Genomic DNA, 20,528 nt, shown 5'->3' with positions numbered 1-20,528 from the left:
CACATAGTAAGCGCTTAACAAACAGCACAGTTCTGAGAGAGGAGACAGCTTGGCAGGGGGCCGGGGAGGTGGGGGGGGGGTGCTCACCGGTGGCTCCTGGGGCTCCTTTCGGGCCTTGGACTCCTGGATCCCCCCTGAGGCCGGCCGGGCCCTGGATCCCACGTGGCCCGGTCTGTCCAGGTTGTCCTGGTCGTCCTGTGGGGAGAGAGAGATGGGGGGTGTGAGTACAGGGGCTGGGGAGGGCTGGGGGTGGGATGGACCGGGCTGGGGCTGGGTCAAGTTGGGGCTGGGCCAGATTGGGGCTGGGTTGGGCCTGGGGCTGGGGCTGGGCTTGAGTAGGGCTGAAACTGGGCTGGGGCTGGGCTGGGACTGGGATGGACCGGGCTGGGGTTAGGTCAGGTTGGGGCTGGGCCAGATTGGGACTGGGGCTGGGCTTGGGTAGGGCTGAAACTGGCTTGGGGCTGGGATGGACCGGGCTGGAGTTGGGTCAGGTTGGGGCTGGGCTGAGGCTGGAGCTGGGGCTGGGTTGGATTGGGCTCGGGTCAGGGCCGGGGCTGGGCCAGTCTGGGGGTGGACTGGGGCCGGGCCAGGCTGGGGCCGGGCCGGCTGGGGCTAGGCCGGAGCTGATCAGTCCGGGGGCCGGGCGGGGACTGGTCCGGGGCTGGTCTGAGCCGGCCGGGCCTGGACTTGGGTGCACCGGAGCTGGTCTGGGCCGGAGCCGGCCCAGGCTGGGGCTGGGCTTTGGGGGTGAGGTGGGGGGACGGGGCTGCTTCTCGGTGCGGGGATCAGTGAGGGCAAGCTGGGGGTGCAGGGGGGAAGCGTGGGGTGCGTGGGATTAGGGGCGGAGGGGAGTTCAGGTGGGGGTCCGCACCGAGAGGGCCTGGGCTCTGCCGTTACCTATCTCACCCTTCACCCACGTCCTGCCTCAAGCCTGGAACACCCACCCTCCTCATCCCATAGTCGATGACTCCCCCGCTTCAAAGCCTCCCACCTCCTCCAAGAGGCCTTCCCTGACTAAAGCCTCCTTTCCTCTTCTCCCGTCCGCATCGCCCCGACTTGCTCCCTTTCTTCATCCAAAACAAACGAAGGGACAGCTCACCATCGGACTCGTCAGCCAAACAAATATCGGCATTTACCGAACGTCTACCATGCACAGACCACAGTACTTACTGCTTGGGAGAGTGCAACAGGGTTAGTAGCTATGATCTCTGCTCACAACAAGCTGACGGTAAAATGGGTGCAGAGTGTTAATAATAACAATAATAACTGTGGTATTTGTTAAGAGCTTACTTTGTGCCAGGGACTGTACTAAACGCTGGGGCGGATGCAAGCAAATCGGGTTGGACACAGTCCCCGTCCCACGTGAGGCTCACACTCTGAATCCCCATTTTACAGATGAGGGAACTGAGGCCCAGAGAAGGGAAGTGACTTGCCCAAGGTCACTCAGCAGACAAGTGGCGGAGCCCGGGTTAAAACCCGTGACCTCCTGTCTCCCAGACCTGGGCTCTATCCACTCCGCTTGGGGGAGCACAATAGTTAGTAGACGTGATCCCGGCCCTCAAGGAGCTTCCAGTCTACTGTGTGCTGAGCACTGTGCTGAGAACTTGTGAGAGCACAATAGAGTCAGTAGGCACCGCTCCTGCCCTCAAGGAGCTTCCAGTCTAAGTGATGGGAAAGCACTTTGGGAGGATATAAGCCGCGCGCACACACCCCGGGTATTCCGATAATATAAGGACGTACCTGGATTTCCATCCTTTCCAGGGGCTCCATTATCTCCTCGAGGACCTGGACAGGGGGTGGCGAAGGGGGGGCGAGAGAGCAAAAGAGAGGGAGAAAGAGAGGGTGAACTGTAGAGACTCCTTAGACATGAGCAGGGCTCAAAGGAGACAAAGCAACAACGTTCTCCTCCTGCTCCTTCTCTCCTTCCTCTCCCTTCTCCTCTTCCTCTTCCTTCTCCTCCTCCTTTCCCTCCTCTCCCTCCTCCTTTCCTTTCTCCTTTCCCTTCTTCTTTCCTCCTCCTTCTCCTCCTCATCGTCCTCCTTTTCCTCCTCGTCTCCCTCGTCTCCCTCCTCTCCCTCCTCCTCCTCTTCCTCCTCCTTTCCCTTCTCCTTTCTCTTCTCTCCTCCTCCTTCTCCTCCTCATCTCCCTTCTCTCCCTCCTCCTCCTTTCCCTTCTCCTTCTTCTCATCATCCTCCTCGTCCTCCTCTTCTCCCCCTTCCTCTCCAACTCCTTCTTCCTTCTCCAACTCCTTCTCTTCCTCTCCCTCCTCCTTTCTCTTCTTCTTCTTTCCTCCTCCTTCTCCTCCTCTCCTTCCTACTCCTTCTCCTTTCCCCCCCGCCAACTCCCCTGGGGGGAACATGGCTGTATGGCCTCAGTTTACCATGGCAGGTGGAACCGAGGGGCCCGGGGCCTGGAGACATGACCTGAGGTCAGATAGCTTGGTTCAGTGACCACGGGGTGGGGTGGGGAGGGGGCTTGACCAAGTTTGGCTTGAATTCACCCAGTAAAACTGCCCTGATGCTGCCTGTGACTTATCTTTGTATAATAATAATAATAATAATAATAATGTTGGTATTTTTACGAGATGTTCTTCCCCTTGACGCTGTTTAGTGCCATTGTTCTTGTCTGTCCGTCTCCCCCGATTAGACTGTAAGCCCGTCAGACGGCAGGGACCGTCTCTATCTGTTGCCCACTTGTTCATCCCAAGCGCTTAGTACAGTGCTCTGCACATAGTAAGCGCTCAATAAATACTATTAAAATACTATTGAATATTTGTTAAGCACTTACTATGTGCAGAGCACTGTTCTAAGAGCTGGGGTAGACACAGGGGAATCGGGTTGTCCCACGTGGGGCTCACAGTCTTCATCCCCATTTTACAGATGAGGAAACTGAGGCACAGAGAAGTGAAGTGACTTGCCCACAGTCACACAGCTGACAAGTGGCAGAGTTAGGTTTCAAACTCATGACCTCTGACTCTAAAGCCCGGGCTCTTTCCACTGAGCCACATTTGTATGTTTTTGTTTCACGGCCTGATTGATAGAGCACGGATCTGGGAGTCAGAAGGACCTAGATTCTAACCCCGGCTCTGACACTTGTCTGCTGGGTGAACTTGGGCAAGTCGTTTCACTTCGCTGTACCTCAGTTTCCTTATCTGTAAAATAGGAATTAAGATTGAGACCCATGTGGGACAGTGACTGTGTCCATCCCGATTTGCTTGTATCTACCCCAGTGCTTAGTACAGGGCCTGGCACATAGTAAGAGAGAAGCAGCCTGGCCTAGTGGAAAGAGTATAGGCCTGGAAGTCAGAAGGTCATGGGTTCTAATTCTGACTCCACCACTTGTCTGCTGTGCGACCATGTGCAAGTCACTTCATTTCTCTGGCCTCAGTTACCTCATCTGTCAAATGGGCATTGAGACTGTGAACCCCATGTAGGATAGGGATTGTGTTCAACCTGATTAACAAGCCCCAGTGCTTAGAACAGTGCTTGGCACATACTAGGCCCTTAACAAATACCGTCATTATTATTAATAATTAAAATATTATTATTAGTGAGAAACTAGTGTTTCCAATGGCGTGAACAGGGTAGGGGGTGGAGTAGGGGCTGGGATAGGCAGGTGGCAGGGCAGGAGACCCGAAAGTGATCCACCGATGGAGAGGGGGTCATTGTGTCCTTGTAGAAATTCATTCATTCATTCAATAGAATTTATTGAGCGCTTACTATGTGCAGAGCACTGTACTAAGCTCTTGGAATGTACAGTACGGCAGCCGATAGAGACAATCCCTGCCCACTGACGGGCTTACAGTCTAATCGGCAGAAATAAGGCAGTGGGATGGTGAAGGTAATATGGGGATTAGAGAAATGGGGCAGCGGGGTGGCAAAAGGATTTTGGGGATTGGAGAAATAAGGCAGTAGGGTGGTGAGGGATTGTGGGGATTGGAGAAATAAGGCAGCGGGGTGGTAAGGGCATGCTGAGGATTGGCAAGTGGGTTCGTGAGGGTATTGTGGAGATTGGAGAAATAAGGCCTTGGGCAGTTGCTTGTGGGAAAGGACTGGTGTATGGAGGAATTCGGGGGTGGGGCTTGGGTGTACCCTCCAGGGGGGTTCCCTCCCCCCCCCCCACTCTGGGGTCACTGTACCAAGCTATCTGACCCCAGGCCCAGGCCAGAGCCCAGGGCCACGTTTTCAGGCCCTGTGACCCTTGGCTCTGCCTGCCATGGTAAACTGAGGCCATATAGCCACGCCCCTGCATTGGGGTGGAGGAGGAGGAAGAAGAGAAAGAGGGAGAGAAGAAGGAGGAGGAGGGAGAGGAATAGGAGGATGAGGAGGGAAAGGAAGCGGAGGAGGAGGGGAGGAGGAGGATGAGGAGGGAGAGAGAAGGAGGAGGAGAGGGAAAGGAGGAGGAGAGGGAGAAGAGAAGGAGGAAAAGGAGGAGGAGGAAGAGAAAGAGAAGGAGGAAGAGGAGGAAGAAGAAGAGAAGGAGGAAGAAGAGGAAAAGAGGAGGAGGAAGAAGAAGAAAAGAAGTAGGAAGAAGAGGAGGAAGAAAAGGAGGAGGAGGAAGAGGAGGAGAAGGAGGAAGAAGAGGAGGTAGAAAAGGAGGAGGAGGAAGAGGAGAAGGAAGAAGAGAAAGAGGAGGAGGAGGAAGAGTTGAGCAGGGAGAGGAGGATAAGGAGAAGGAGGAGGCCCAGAGCCCCTCAAGGACTGTCCCCAAACTAGGGTCGGGCTAGGGCCAGGGGTGGCGTGGGAAGAAGGTGTCCCGTCCGAGGCCAAGCCGGGGAAGCGCCTACCTGTTGGGCCTGGTGCTCCCGAGGGCCCCTGAGGACCTGAAACGCAAGGCACAGTTCGTCAGTGGCTGGAAGGCCTTGACCTGTCCCTCAGGAATGGCATGCTCCCCCATCCCCATCCCTAAAGTGCTCCTGCCCCTCCTAGAGTGCTCCGCCCCTCCCCACCCCCATGTCCATCCTAGAATATCCCTGTCCCTCCTGGAGGGATTCTGCCCCTCCTGGAATGCTTCTTCCTCTCCTAGAGCATTTCTGCCCTTTCAGAAGTGAGGCTGAGGAAGGGTGGACTGAAGGGAGCAGGGGGATAATCCCAGCCGAATGGTCACTGCAAGACCTCTGGGCCTGAACATCCAAGGGCTGGCTCTGCCCTGGTTCTCCCTCTACTCACCCACTCCCTCGGAGAACTCATTCACTCCCACGGCTTCACCTACCACCTCTATGCGGATGAAACCTAAATCTCCCTCTCCAGCCTCGATCTCTCTCCCTCTCTCTGGCCTCGTACTTCCTCCTGCCTTCAAGACAATTCTACTTAGTAATCCTCCCGTCACCTCAAGCTTCACACGTCCAAAATAGAATTCCTTATTTTCCCATCCAAACCCTGTCTTCGCCTGATTTTAGATGGCACCACCATCCTTCTTGCCTCACAAGACCGTAACCTTGCCATTAACCTTGACTCCTCTCTCTCATTTAAACCACATAATCTGTCACTAAATCCTCTCGGTTTCACCCTCACAACAATCACTTACCCTCTCCCACCTTGATTACTGTATCAGTCGCTTTGCTGACCTCCCTGCCTCCTGTTTCTCTCCACTCCAGGCCATATTTCACTCTCCTGCCCAGATGATTTTGCTACAGGAATGTTCAGGCCATGTTTCCCCACTCCTCGAGAACCTCCAGTGGTTGCCCATCCACCTCCTCCTCAAACAGAAATTCCTCACCATTGGTTTTAAAGGCCTCCATCACCTTGCCCCCTCCTGCCTCACCTCGCTACTCTCTTACTACAACCCAGCCCACACACTTTACTCCACTAGCTCCAACCTTCTCGATCTTGTTCATCTCGCCGCCGACCCTCATCCACATCCTGCCTCTGGCCTGGGTTGCCTTCCCTCCCTGCATCCGACAAACAATGACTCTCCCTTACTTCAAAGCCTTATTGAAGGCACATCTCCAGGCCTTCCCTAACTAAGCCCTCTTTTCCTCTTCTCCCACTCCCTTCATTCATCCCCCTTCCCAGCCCCACACCACTTATGTCCATCTTGTCTTGTCTTATGCCGTCGAGTCGTCTCCGACCCATAGAGACGCCATGGACACGTCCCTCTGAGAATGCTTCCCCTTCATCTGCAATCAATCTGGTAGTTATCCATAGAGTTTTCTTGGTAAAAATCCGGAAGTGGTTTCCCATCGTCTCCTTCCGTGCAGTAAACTTTAGTCTCCACCCTTGACTCTTTCTCATGCTGCTGCTGCTCAGCACAGGGGAATCTTGACTTGTAGCAGATGGCCTTTGACTCGCTAGCCACTGCCCAAGCTAGCAGTGGAATGGATATGCCTCTGCTTGACTCTCCCTCCTGTAGTCGAGACTGGTAGAGGACTGGAAACTCTCCAGGAATGACCTTGAGAGGATACTTATGTGCATATCTATCATTTATTACTTTTTATTCATGTCTGTCTCCCCCTCTAGATTGTAAGCTCGTTGTGGTCAGGGAAAGTATGTGCTTATTGTTCTATCGTACTCTCCCAAATGCTTAGTTCACTGCTCTGCACAGAGTAAGCGCTCAACAAGTATGATTGATTAGTTGCTTGACCTCAGTGCACCGGAGGGTACCTGGGACCAGGGTGAGATTGTCCAAGGCTTGCATCAGGTCTCCGTGACTGGTCCAGATGTCTTGGACTTCCTTCTCTAGGGTCTGGAGCCTCGCCCTCTCTCCCGCAAAGGTGGGAGATGGGGGGTTGTAATGGGAAAGCAAGTAGGAGAAGGAGGGACTCCTTCCCGTGGGGAGAGGGCCGAGGTCCTGCCCGGAGAGGTGGGAAGCATTGGGGAACAGGGATTCTTCCACAGCCCTGGACCACTCTTGCTGGACTGTCATTTTCTCCTGCAAGTGTAAAACTGGACCGGAGGCAGGGAGGGCGTTAGATTCATTCATTCACTCAATAGTATTTATTGAGCGCTTATTATGTGCAGAGCACTGGACTAAGCGCTTGGAATGAACAAGTCGGCAACAGGTAGAGACGGTCCCTGCCCTTTGACGGGCGCACAGTCTAATCGGGGGAGACGGGCAGACAAGAACGATGGCAATAAATAGAGTCAAGGGGAAGAACATCTCATAAAAACAATGGCAACTAAATAGAATCAGGGTGATATACATCTCATTAAACAAAATAAACAAAATAAATAGGGTGATAAAGATATATACAGTCCAGCGGACGAGTACAGTGCCGAGGGGGTGGGATGGGAGAGGGGGAGGAGGAGAGGGAAAGGGGGAGAAGAGGGTTTAGCTGCGGAGAGGTGAAGGGAGGGTAGAGGGAGCAGAGGGAAAAAGGGGGGAGCTCAGTCTGGGAGGGCCTCTTGGAGGAGGTGAGTTTTAAGTAGGGATTTGAAGAGGGGAAGAGAATTAGATGGTGGGACCGGCCCTCCCCCAGGTGACCCCGGCCCTGGGGAACTTCCTTTAGGTCTTGGAAATGAGGGTATCCATCCATCTACCCATCCAACCATCCATCCACCCAACCGTTTGTCCATTCATCCATCTACCATCCACCCAACTGACCACCCATCCGTGCGTCCACAAGTCCACCCCTCCACCCATCCATCCACCCATCATCCAACCATCCATCCACCCCCCCCACCCCACCCCCAATCCATTCATCTATCCATTCATCAACCAACCATCAACCATCCACCCACCCACCCATCCATCCATCCGTCCACCCACCCACTCACCCATCCATCCCACTCAAGTCCAAAGACATCGGCAGAGGGGGAGCCTGCCTCCCCCGACTCCCGCTTTGGCTCTCCGACCGAGACGAAGAGGAAGACATACCTTGGGCCAGCAGTAATCCCAGGCCTGCCGTCAGCAGGACGAGGTAGAGAGTGACAGCTGCGAAGAAGCGGTTCTTTCCACTGGGACGCTTTGGGTTTGGCTCTAAAATGGGACAAACGGTCACAGAGGCCTAGCTCAACATAATAATAATAATAGTGATGGCATCTGTTAAGCGCTTACTATGTGCAAAGCACTGTTCTAAGTGCTGGAGAGGATACAAGGTGATCAGGTTGTCCCACATGGGGCTCACAGTCTTAATCCCCATTTTACAGATGAGGTAACTGAGGCACAGATATTGTGACTTGCCCAAAATCACACAGCTGACAAGCGGCTGAGCCGGGATTTGAACTCATGACCTCTGACTCCCCAGCCCGGGCTCTTTCTATTGAGCCACGCTGCTTCTCTTAGCATCCGGCTCAGGGAGCAAACAGAGGCTTAGCACGGCATCCCACAAAGTGAGAACGCCGGGGACATTGGTGTGGGCTGAGAATGAAATAATCCCTTCCCCCAACAGGCCCCGTGGGAGCTGTGGGTCTCCCCAACAATAAACTCCCAGAGTGAGTTGCCTACACCTGCTGCCTCCACTTCCTCTCAGTCCCCTCCAACTTGACTTCTGTCTTCTTCACTCCAAGGAAACCACCCTCTCTAAAGTTCTCAGTGACCTCCTTCTGGCCAATTCCAACGGCCTCTACTCCATCCTGATCCTCCTCGACCTCTCAGCTGCCTTCGACACGGTGGACCATTTCCTTCTCCTTATCCGAACTTAGTTTCACGGACTCCGTCTTCTCTTGGTCCTCCTGTTATCTCTCTGGCCGCTCATTCTCAATCTCCTTGGCGGGCTCCTCCTCCCCCTTCCACCCCCTCACTTTGGGGGTCCCTTGAGGCTCAGTTCTGGGTCCCCTTCTATTCTCCACCTCCACCCACTCCCTTGGAGAACTCATTTGCTCCCACTGCTTCATCTCTATGCGGGTGATTCCCAAATCTCCCTTTCCAGCCCCACCCTCTTTCCTCTTCATTCTCTTTAGTTCCTCCTGCCTTCCGCACATCTTTACCTGGACGTCCCGCCTGCACCTCAAACTTAACATGTCCAAATCAGAACTCCTCATCTTTCCACCCAATCCCTTTGAGCCTCCAGAATTTCCCATCACTGTAGGCAACATTACCATCTTCCCCATCTCTCCAGCCCACAGCCTTGGCATTTTCCCTGGGACATCAGATAAGTGGGCAGGTTGAAAGCAGTGGGGAAGGAGCCACTGAATCAATCAGTGGTATTTCTTGAACCCTTATAGGAGCTTTATTCATTCAATTTATTCATCGTATTTATTGAGCGATTACTGTGTGCAGAATCTCCTTCCCCTCCTTCGAAGCCCATATCATTCGCCTCTACCACCCACTCCAGTTACTTGTCGCCGTCATCTACCGCCCTCCCGGTCCCACCTCCGACTTCTTCGACCACCTTGACCCCTTTCTCACCTTCCTCCTCTCCTTCTCTCTGCCCACTCTGATCCTTGTAGACTTCAACATCCATACGGATGTACCCGACGACTCCTCTGCCGCCCGCCTGCTATCCCTCCTCGACTCTGCCGACCTCCTCCTCCACCATACCGCGCCCACTCACCGACTCGGTCACACCCTCGATCTCGTCATCTCCTACCGCTGCGCTATCTCCTCACTCACCGACTCTGAAATCCCTCTCTCTGACCATAACCTTCTCACCTGCCTCATCTCTCACACTCCCTCCCCCTGCAGATCTTCGCTACGGCCCCACAGAGACCTCCGCTCTCTCGATCCCATCCGTCTTTCCAATAGCATCTCTCCTCACCTTGCCGCCCTGTCCTCTCTTCCCACTCTCGACGATCGGGTCTCCGCTCTCAACTCCACCCTCTCTACTCATCTCGACTCTCTGGCCCCCCTTTCCCTCCGCCGCTCTCGCTCCACTAACCCACAGCCCTGGTTCACCTCCTCCGTCCGCCTCCTACGCTCCTATGCTCGAGCTGCCGAGCGCTGCTGGCGAAAGTCCAAGCACCGAGCCGACCTCACACACTTCAAATTTATCCTTTCCTGCCTTAACTCTGCCCTCTCCTCCGCCAGGCAAAGCTTCTTCTCCTCCCTCATCGACACCCATGCCCGTCACCCCCGCCGATTGTTCCGGACCTTTAACTCTCTCCTTAGGCCCCCTGTTCCTCCCCCTCCCCCATCTCTCACCCCTAATGATCTGGCCACCTATTTCCTCACGAAAATCAACACGATCAGGTCTGAGCTCCCCAAAGTCACCCCTCCGCCTCTCCCCTTCCCCCCAACGACCCCCTCCCCTACTTTCCCATCCTTCCCTGCGGTATCCTCAGAGGAGATCTCCTCCCTCCTCGCAAGTGCCACCCCCTCCACCTGCGCCTCGGACCCCATTCCCTCTCACCTTCTTAAAACCATCGCCCCTGCCCTCCTCCCTTCCTTAACGTCTATTTTTAACCACTCGATCTCCAAGGGCTCCTTCCCCTCTGCCTTCAAACACGCCCACGTCTCCCCCATCCTAAAAAAACCCGCTCTCGACCCCACTTCCCCCTCCAGTTATCGTCCTATCTCCCTACTACCCTTCCTTTCCAAAATCTTAGAACGAGTCGTCTACAATCGATGCCTAGAATTCCTTAACTCCCATTCTCTCCTAGACCCCCTCCGATCTGGCTTCCGTCCCCTCCACTCTACCGAGACTGCTCTCTCTAAGGTCACCCGTGACCTCCTTCTTGCCAAATCCAATGGCTCCTACTCCATTCTGATCCTCCTTGACCTCTCTGCTGCCTTTGACACTGTCGACCATCCCCTCCTCCTCCATACCTTATCTCACCTCGGCTTCACGGACTCTGTCCTCTCCCGGTTCTCCTCTTACCTCTCTGGCCGATCATTCTCGGTCTCCTACGCTGGAGCCTCCTCCCCCTCCCATCCTTTAACTGTTGGAGTTCCTCAAGGGTCAGTTCTCGGCCCTCTTCTGTTCTCCATTTACACTCACTCCCTCGGTGAACTCATCCGCTCTCACGGCTTTGACTACCATCTCTACGCAGATGACACGCAGATCTACATCTCCGCCCCTGTTCTCTCCCCCTCCCTTCGGGCTCGCATCTCCTCCCGCCTCCGGGACGTCTCCACCTGGATGTCGGCCCGCCACCTAAAACTCAACATGAGCGAGACTGAGCTCCTCATCTTCCCTCCCAAGCCCGGTCCGCTCCCAGACTTCTCCATCACCGTGGATGGCACGACCATCCTTCCCGTCCCGCAGGCCCGCGATCTCGGTGTCATCCTCGACTCGTCCCTCTCGTTCACCCCACACATCCTATCCGTTACCGAGACCTGCCGGTTTCACCTCTACAATATCGCCAAGATCCGCCCTTTCCTCTCCACCCAAACGGCTACCTTACTATTACGGGCTCTCGTTATATCCCGGCTAGACTACTGTGTCAGCCTTCTCTCTGACCTCCCTTCCTCCTCTCTCGCCCCGCTCCGGTCTATTCTTCACTCCGCTGCCCGGCTCATCTTCCCGCAGAAACGATCCGGGCATGTCACTCCCCTTCTTAAACAACTCCAGTGGTGGCCTATCGACCTCCGCTCCAAACAAAAACTCCTCACTCTAGGCTTCGAGGCTCTCCGTCCCCTCGCCCCTTCCTACCTCTCCTCCCTTCTCTCTTTCTACCGCCCACCCCGCACGCTCCGCTCCTCTGCCGCCCACCTCCTCGCCGTCCCTCGGTCTCGCCTATCCCGCCGTCGACCCCCGAGTCACGTCCTCCCGCGGTCCTGGAACGCCCTCCCTCCTCACCTCCGCCAAACTGATTCTCTTTCCCTCTTCAAAACCTTACTTAAAGATCACCTCCTCCAAGAGGCCTTCCCAGACTGAGCTCCTCTTCCCCCTCTACTCCCTCTGCCATCCCCCCTTTACCTCTCCGCAGCTAAAGCCTCATTTTCCCCTTTTCCCTCTGCTCCTCCACCTCTCCCTTCCCATCCCCACAGCACTGTACTCGTCCGCTCGACTGTATATATTTTCGTTACCCTATTTATTTTGTTAATGAATTGTACATCGCCTCGATTCTATTTAGTTGCCATCGTTTTTACGAGATGTTCTTCCCCTTGACGCTGTTTAGTGCCATTGTTCTTGTCTGTCCGTCTCCCCCGATTAGACTGTAAGCCCGTCAAATGGCAGGGACTGTCTCTATCTGTTGCCGACCTGTTCATCCCAAGCGCTTAGTACAGTGCTCTGCACATAGTAAGCGCTCAATAAATACTATTGAATGAATGAATGAATTGTACTAAGCACTTGGAAGGTGCAATTCAGCAATAATTCCCTGGCCCACGTCCTATCTCTGTTCTAGAATGCCCTACCTCCTCACATCCACCAAACTAGCACACTTCCCTCTTTCAAAGCCCTACTGAAAGCTCACCTCCTCCAGGAGGCCTTCCCAGACTGAGCCCCCCTTTTCCTCTGCTCCTCCTCCCCTCCCCATCACTCCCACTCCCTCCCTCTTCTCTACCCCCCTCCCCACGGCTCTTGTGCATATATGTACTTATTTATAATTCTATTTATTTTATTAATGATGTGTATATTTCTATAATTCTATTTATATTGTTGCTATCAATTCCTGTCTACTTCTTTTGTTGTCTGTCTCCCCCCTTCTAGATTGTAAGCCCATTATTGGGTAGGGGTTGTTTCTATTTGTTGTCCAGTTATACTTTCCAAGCGCCTAGTGCAGTGCTCTGCTCGCAGTAAGCGCTCAATAAATACGATTGAATGAGTGAATGAATGAAATAACAATAAAGAGAGACAATCCCTGCCCACACCAGTCTTACAGTCTAGAAGGCGGAGATGGATATAAAAATATTTGCAACTGAAATGATCACAATCAATAAATAATAAATTGATCAGTATTTATTAGCCCATTAGTATTAAGGGGGTGAAAATAAGTTCATGAATGAGGCCTAAGGGGAAAGATATTGAATCTGAGAGTCAGGAGACTTTTGGGTTCTAATACTGGCTTTCAAGAGGCCTTCCCTGATTAAGTCCTCCTTTCCTTTTCTCCCTCTCCCTTCTGTCTCACCCTTCCACTTAGGCTTGCCCCCTTTATTTAGCCCTCCTTCAGCTGCACAGCACTTATGTCCATATCCCTGATTTATTTATCGATTCATTCATTCATTCAGTCGTATTTATTGAGCACTTACTGTGTGCAGAGCACTGTACTAAGCCCTTGGAAAGTAGAATTCAGGAATAAAGAGAGATAATCCCTTCCCTCACCGGGGTTACAGTTTAGAAGGGGAGAGACAGACATCAAAACAAGTGAACAGGCATCGATATAAATAAATATCGATGTCTGTCGCCGCACTAGGCTGAAAGCTCCTTGTGGGCAGGGAATATTTCTACCAAGTCTGTTATACTGGACTTTCCCAAGCACTTAGTATGGTGCTCTGAACATAATTAGTGCTCAGTAAAAAGCTCTGATTAATTGATTTCCACTAGACCACACTGCTTTTCTAAGCCTCCACCACCTAGCCTAAATTTTATGGACCAATCAGTCATCTCTTGAATTGGGAATAAATAAATATGCCCCGGTATTTATTTATTTTTACCCACTCCCAGCCCCAAGCACTTGTGCTTATAGCCACCGTTTATTTCTTCATCTGCCTCCTCCTCTAGAAAGTAAACTCCTCTACTTCCAGTGGCAGAGAACATGTTTTACACACTCTGTTCTAATGTCCTCTCCCAAGCACTCAGACCAGTGCTTTGCACACTGTAAGTGTTTGGTAGATACCATCGATTGACTGCTAGATTGGATCCACCACCTGCCTGATATGAACTTGGAAAGGTCACTTCACTTCTCTAAGCCTCAGTTTCTTCATCCGGAAAATCAGGATTAAATGCCTGTTCTCCCCCTCCCATAGACTGTGACACTGCAGATGAAATTCCTCTGCTTCTCTCCGATGTCTCCCTCATCCTGCCCCTTTGTCTCTCCCATCTTTCCCAGCACTATCTCAACGGGAGATCTTCCGCCTCCTTTCCAAATTCCTTCACACCTTGTCAAAACTTTTGCGGTCTCCCTTACTCCCTCCCCGACTGCCATCTTTAACTATTCACTCTCCGGGGGCTTCTTCCCCACTGCTTTCAAACATACCCATGTCTCCTCTGTCCTAAAAAAAACCCCTCGCTTGACCCCATGGTTCCCTCCAGTTATTGCCCCATCTCCCTCCTACCATTTCTCTCCAAAGTCTTGAGCGAGTTGCCTACACCCACCGCTTCCACTTCCTCTCCTCCAATTCTCTCCTTTACCCCCTCCACTCCGGCTTCCGTCCCCTTCGCTCCACAGAAACTGCCCTCTCAAAGGTTACCGATGACCTTCTCGCCAGATCCAACGGCCTCAACTCCATCCTAATTCTCCTCGACCTCTCGGCTGCCTTCGACACTGTAGGCCACCCCCTTCTCCTGGAAACGTTATCCAACCTCGGCTTCCCGGACACTGTCCTCTCCCGGTTCTCCTCCTACCTCTCCGACCGCTCCTTCTCCGTCCCCTTGATGGGCTCCTCCTCTGCCTCCCACCCCCTCACTGTGGGGGTCCCTCGAGGCTCAGTTCGGGATCCCCTTCTATTCTCCATCTACACCCACTCCCTCGGAGAACTCATTTGCTCTTACGGCGTCGATTGTCACCTCTCTGTGGATGATTCCCAAATCTACTTTTGGGAATGTAGAATTTAGTGTCATTTATTCACTTAATCATATTTATTGAGCGCTTACTGTGTGCAGAGCACGGTACGAAGCGCTTAGTGTCAGAAGGACCTGACTCCGCCACTTGCCTGCTGTGAACTTGGGCGAGTCACTTTAACTTTTCTGCGCCTCAATCACCTCATCCGCAAAATAGGAATGAAGACTGTGAGCCCCATATGGGACATGGACTGTGCCCAACAAGTATCAACGCCAGCACTTAATGCAGTGCCTGGCACATAGTAAATGCTTAACAAATACCATTAAAAAAAGCTAAATCACCAGCTCTGATCTCTCCCCTTCTCTGAGATCTCTCATTTCCTCCTATCTTTAGGCATCTACTTGGATATCCTGTTGACACTTCAAACCTAACGTGTCTAAAACAGAGCTCCTTATCTTCCCACCCAAACCCTCTCCCTGCCTTGACTTTCCCATCACTGTAGACGACACCACCATCCTTCCTGTCTCACAAGCCCGCAACCTTGGCCTTATCCTTCGCTTCTTTCTCTCATTCAACCCACCTATTCGATTTATCACCAAATCCTTTCGGTTCAACTTTTACAACATAGCTAAAATCTGTCCTTTCCTCTCCTGGTACCACGTTAATCCAAGCCCTTATCCTATCCCGCCTTGACTCTTGCCTCGGTCTCCCCACTAACCTCTCTGCCTCCTGTCTCTCCCCGCTGTAATGCATACTTGATGATAATGAAGATGATGATGATGGTATTTGATAAGCACTTTCACTGTGTCAAGCCCTGCGTGATTCTATTTATTGCCATTGTTCTCGTCTGTCCGTCTCCCCCGATTAGACTGTAAGTCCGTCAAAGGGCAGGGACTGTCTCTATCTGTTACCGATTTGTACATTACAAGCGCTTAGTACAGTGCTCTGCACATAGTATGCGCTCAATAAATACTATTGAATGAATGATTGAATGAATACTTAGCACCGGGGTAGGTACAAATTAATCATTTTGGACACAGTCCCTGTCCCACTTGGGGCTCACAGTCTAAGTGAGAAGCAGCATGGCTTAGTGGAAAGAGCCCGGGCTGGGGAGTCAGAGGTCTTGGGTTCTAATCCCGGCTCCGCCATTTGTCAGCCGTGTGACTTTGGGTACGCCACTTCACTTCTCTGCGCCTCAGTTCCCTCATCTGTAAAATGGGGATGAAGACCGTGAGCCCCACGTGGGACAACCTGATGACCTTGTATCTCCCCCAGCGCTTAGAACAGTGCTCTGCACATAGTAAGCGCTTAACAAATACCAACAATATTATTATTATTGTTATTAAGTACACCACTCTGCTGTCCAGATCATTTTTCCCCACTCCTCAAGACCTCCAGTGGTTGCCTTTCCACCTCTGCATCAAATAGAAACTCCTCACCAGCAGCTTTAAAGCCCTCCACCAGTTCACAAGAGAGCTGGGGCAACTGGAAGATCGGATGGGGAGAGTGGAGACGGTGGGCTTGGGAGGAGGAGAGACAGAAGGCAGGAGAAGAGGAAGAAAAAAGATGGTGTTTTTTAAGTGCTTACTAGGAGCCAAACACTGAGAAAAGAGAGAGGGAAGGGGAGGAGCAGAGACATCATTCAAGGGAGAGTGGAGACAGTGGGTTGGGGAAGGCGGAGACAGAGGGCTGGGGAGAATGGAGACAGTGGGTGGGGGAGAGTGGAGACAGCAGGGTGGGGAGAGCAGAGACAGAGGGCTGGGGAAAGCAGAGACAGAGAGCTGGGGAGAGTGGAGACAGTGGGCTAGAAGACCGGAGTCAGCAGGCTGGGGAGACCGGAGACAGTGGGTGGGGGAGAGCGGAGACAGCGGGGTGGGGAGAACAGAGACAGAGGGCTGGGAAAAGCAGAAAGCAGAGACAGAGAGCCGGGGAGAGTGGAGACAGTGAGCTAGAAGACCAGAGTCAGCAGGCTGGGGAGAGCGGAGACAGTGGTCTGGGGAGGAGGACAGACAGAGGGCCGGCGAGGAGGAGAGACAGTGAGCAGGGAAGAGCGGAGACAGCAGGCTGGGAAGACCAGAGACGGCAGGCTGGGGAGAGTGGAGATAGTGGGCTTGGGAAAAGCAGAGGCAGAGACCCGGAGATAGTAGGCTGGGAAAAACAGAGACACAGGGTGGGAAAAGCAGAGACAGAAGGGCGGGGGAGAGCGGAGATAGTGGGTAAGGGAGAGGGGAGACAGCATGCTGGGGAGGGCAGAGATCTCTGAGGCTGGGAAGCACCAGAGACTATGGTCAGACCTGTCCGTGACCCCTTCTCTTATTATTATTTACATGGTAGTTGTGAGCCACATGGAGCTCACAGTCTTAATCCCCATTTTACAGATAAGGGAACCGAGTCCCAGAGAAGTGACTTGCCCAGGGTCACACAGCAGCGAAACGGCAGAGCTGGATTTTGAACCCACATCCTCTGACTCCCAAGCCCATGCCACGCTGCTTCACGCTGCTTCGATCGCCACCTTCACCAGCTCCGCCCCCAAACACCTCAGCTAGCGCAGTGCTTGGCTCAGAAGGCGCACACCACAGATTCCATTAACATTAATAATAATAACGTTGGTATTCGTTAAGCGCTTGCTATGTGCCGAGCACTGGTCTAAGCGCTGGGGGAGATACAGGGTAATCAGGTTGCCGCGTGTGAGGCTCACAGTCTTCATCCCCCTTTTACAGATGAGGTAACTGAGGCACAGAGAAGTGAAGTGACTTGCCCACAGTCACACAGCTGCCAAGTGGCGGAGCTGGGAGTCGAACCCATGACCTCTGACTCCCAAGCCCAGGCTCTTGCCACTGAGCCACGCTGCTTCTACTTACCGTGGCTCAATATTTTCCCAAGTAGAGTTATTTTATTATTTATCCAGTGATTTCAACCCGCTCCCTGCTGGCTCTTCAATCTATCTCCTGCTCTTCCGGTCTGTAAATGATGCCCATCTTTCTTTTTGTCACCCCTTTAGAGTGGAAGCTCTTTGAGGGCAAGGCGAGGCCTGACATATTCATTTGTTCAATCGTATTTATTGAGCGCTTACTGCGTACAAAGCACTGTACTAGGCGCTTGGGAGAGTACAGCAGAACAATAAACTGTAAGCCCATCATAGGGCAGGGACCGTCTCTATCTGTTACCGATTTGTTCATCCCAAGCATTTAGTACAGTGCTTTGCACATAGTAAGCGCTCAATTAATACTAGTGAATGAATGAACACATTCCTTGCCCACAGCGAACTTACAGTCTAGAGGCGCAGATTATGACTTCTCTTTCAGTCTCTGCAGGTCTGACTTCAGGGCTCTGCACACTGTAGATATTCAGTAATCGATCAAAAAATCAATCAGTGATACTGATTGAGCATCTGCTAATAATAACTGTGGCATTTATTAAGCACTTACTATGTGCCAGGCACCGTACTAAGCACTGGGGTGGACATAGGTAAATCGGGTTGGACACAGTCCCTGTCCCACATGGGGCTCACAGTCTCAATCCCCATTTTTCAGATAAGGGAATTGAGGCCCAGAGAAGTGCAGTGACTCACCCAAGGTCACACAGCAGTCAAGTAAAGCAGCATGGCCTAGTGGTAAGAACAGGGGCTTGGGAGTCAGAGGTCATGGGTTCTAAACCTGAGTCCATCACTTGTCTGCTGTGTGACCTTGGGCAAATCACTTAACTTCTCCGTGCCTCAGTTACCTCATCTGTAAAATGGGGATTGAGACCGTGAGCCCCACGTGGGTAAACCTGATTACCTCGTATCTCCCCCAGCGCTTAGAACAGGGCTTGGCACATAGTAAGTGCTTAACAAATACCACAGTTATAATGATTATCATTACCATTATTATCAAGTGGTGGAGCCGGAATTAGAACCCATAGCCTTCTGACTCCCAGGCCAGTGGTCTATCCACTACACAATGCTGCTCCTGTGCTCAGTGTGTAGAGCGCTCTACCAAGTATTTGGGAGAGAATAATAATAATAGTAATACTTTTTAAGCACTTACTATGTGCCAAGCACTGTTCTAAGCACTGGGATAGGTATAAGATAATCAGGTGGGGCACAGTCCCTGCCCCACACGGGGCTCACGATCTTAATCCCCATTTTACAGATAAGGGAACTGAGGCACAGAAAGTTAAGTGACTTGTAGGTCAGGGAGTGTGTCCAACCCGATTGGCTTCAATCATTCATTCGATCGTATTTATTGAGCGCTTACCGCGTGCGAAGCACTGTACTAAGCTCTTGGGAGAGGGCACTACGACAACAAACTGACACATTCCCTGCCCGCAGCGAGCTCCCGGTCTAGCCTGTATCTCCCCCAACTCTCGGTACAGTGCCTGGCCCACAGTGAGCGTTTAACAAATATCTTAAAAAAGAAAAAGAACTTACCGTACATCTGGAGCGGAGCCATGCCCGAGAGGAAGGTGGTGACTCGGTCTGGCTCAGGGAAGGCGGTGGTCTGGACTGACCCAGCGAAGGCGGTGGTCGGTGCTGCCCCAGGGAGGTCCTCTGGGTCACCCGTGACCTCCTCCTTCAGGATCCCTCGCGTGTCCATGGCGGCGGGCGGGCGGACCAGGGGTGAGTGACCCAGGCGAGCGGCCCTCGAGGGGTGGCTACTCCCCCGTCCCGTGACCGTCCGGTATTTGTACTGGTGCCGGACCACCGCCCGCCCTCCCCAGCTTGGACGTCAGGAACTCGCCCATGACTTCCCGCTGAGGTCGGAGTTCAGCCACTTCTCGAAAGTGTCCGGCCCCTGGTGGCCCGGCCCCCCGCCCCTGGTTGGGGGGATGGGGAGACTGGAACAGAACCAGAAGCAGAGCGTGGCATCTTGACCCAGAGATTTGCCCAGGTCGGGAAGCCACCACTGGCAAAACCTGATTTCCCCGGTGCCGCGGAACGAAATTCACCTGGCCCCTGGCCCGGCCTAGGGGGAGGGAAGCTAGTGTGGCCTGGAGGGGAGAGAGGGTGGGGAGCCTGAGGACCTGGATTAAAGACCCATCACCAACCCTGTCCTGCTGCGTGACCTTGGGCAAGTCACTCAACCTCTCTGGACCGCAGTTTCCCCCTTATTATTATTCATTCAGTCATATTTATCGAGCGCTTACTGCGTGCAGAGCACCGTACTAAGGGCGTGGGAGAGGACAATGTAATAGTGATTATAATTGCGGTATTCGTTAAGCACTTGCTATGTCATGGGTTCGAATCCCGGCTCTGCCACTTGTCAGCTGTGTGACTGTGGGCAAGTCACTTCACTTCTCTGGGCCTCAGGGACCCCATCTGTCAAATGGGGATGAAGACTGTGAGCCTCACGTGGGACAACCTGATGACCTTGTATCTACCCTACCGCTTAGAACAGTGCCCTGCACACAGTAAGCGCTTAACAAATACCAACATTATTATTATTATGGCTAACTGGACAGAGCAAGGACTTGGGAGTCAGAGGTCATGGGTTCTAATCCCGGCTCCTCCGCTTGTCTGCAGTGTGACCTTAAACAAGCCACCTAACTTCTCTGTGCCTCAGTTACCTCATCTATAAATGGGGATGAATGATGATGATGATGATGTTGGTATTTGTTAAGCGCTTACTATGTGCCGAGCACTGTTCTAAGCGCTGGGGTAGATACAGGGTAATCAGGTTGTCCCACGTGAGGCTCACAGTTAATCCCCATTTTACAGATGGGGTAACTGAGGCACAGAGAAGTTAAGTGACTCGCCCACAGTCACACAGCTGACAAGTGGCAGAGCTGGGATTTGAACTCATGACCTCTGACTCACAAGCCCGGGCTCTTTCCACTGAGCCACGCTGCTTCTGAAGACTGTGAGCCCCACGTGGGACAACCTCATTACCTTGTAACTACCCCAGCGCTTAGAACAGTGCTTGCCACATAGTTAGTGCTTAACAAATACCATAATTATTATTACTATTATTATATGCCAAGCACTGTTCTAATTACTGGCGTTGTGGTCTTAGGCTGTCCAGTCGCGTCCGACCCATAGCGACGCCATTGACGCATGTGGAAAGA

The 20,528-nt window shown here is 52.7% G+C and overlaps 1 protein-coding gene across 1 annotated transcript in view; it reads right to left on the bottom strand.

Moving 5' to 3' along the window:
- Window positions 1-19,113, bottom strand: part of MARCO (macrophage receptor with collagenous structure) — a 51,348-nt gene extending 32,235 nt beyond the window's left edge. The window contains exons 1-6 of the mRNA XM_029069196.2: window positions 18,895-19,113; window positions 7,816-7,917; window positions 6,603-6,884; window positions 4,787-4,822; window positions 1,741-1,785; window positions 88-195 (exon numbers count right to left, since the gene is read on the bottom strand). Of these exons, the coding sequence (XP_028925029.1) occupies window positions 88-195; window positions 1,741-1,785; window positions 4,787-4,822; window positions 6,603-6,884; window positions 7,816-7,917; window positions 18,895-19,060 (739 nt within the window). The 5' untranslated portion in view covers window positions 19,061-19,113. The remainder of the gene's footprint in view (window positions 1-87; window positions 196-1,740; window positions 1,786-4,786; window positions 4,823-6,602; window positions 6,885-7,815; window positions 7,918-18,894) is intronic.
- Between the last annotated feature and the right edge of the window lie 1,415 nt (window positions 19,114-20,528).

Source organism: Ornithorhynchus anatinus, chromosome 1, assembly GCF_004115215.2.
Source record: "Ornithorhynchus anatinus isolate Pmale09 chromosome 1, mOrnAna1.pri.v4, whole genome shotgun sequence".
Classification (NCBI taxonomy): Eukaryota; Metazoa; Chordata; class Mammalia; order Monotremata; family Ornithorhynchidae; genus Ornithorhynchus; species Ornithorhynchus anatinus.
This window is presented reverse-complemented; position numbering and strand designations above follow the sequence as displayed.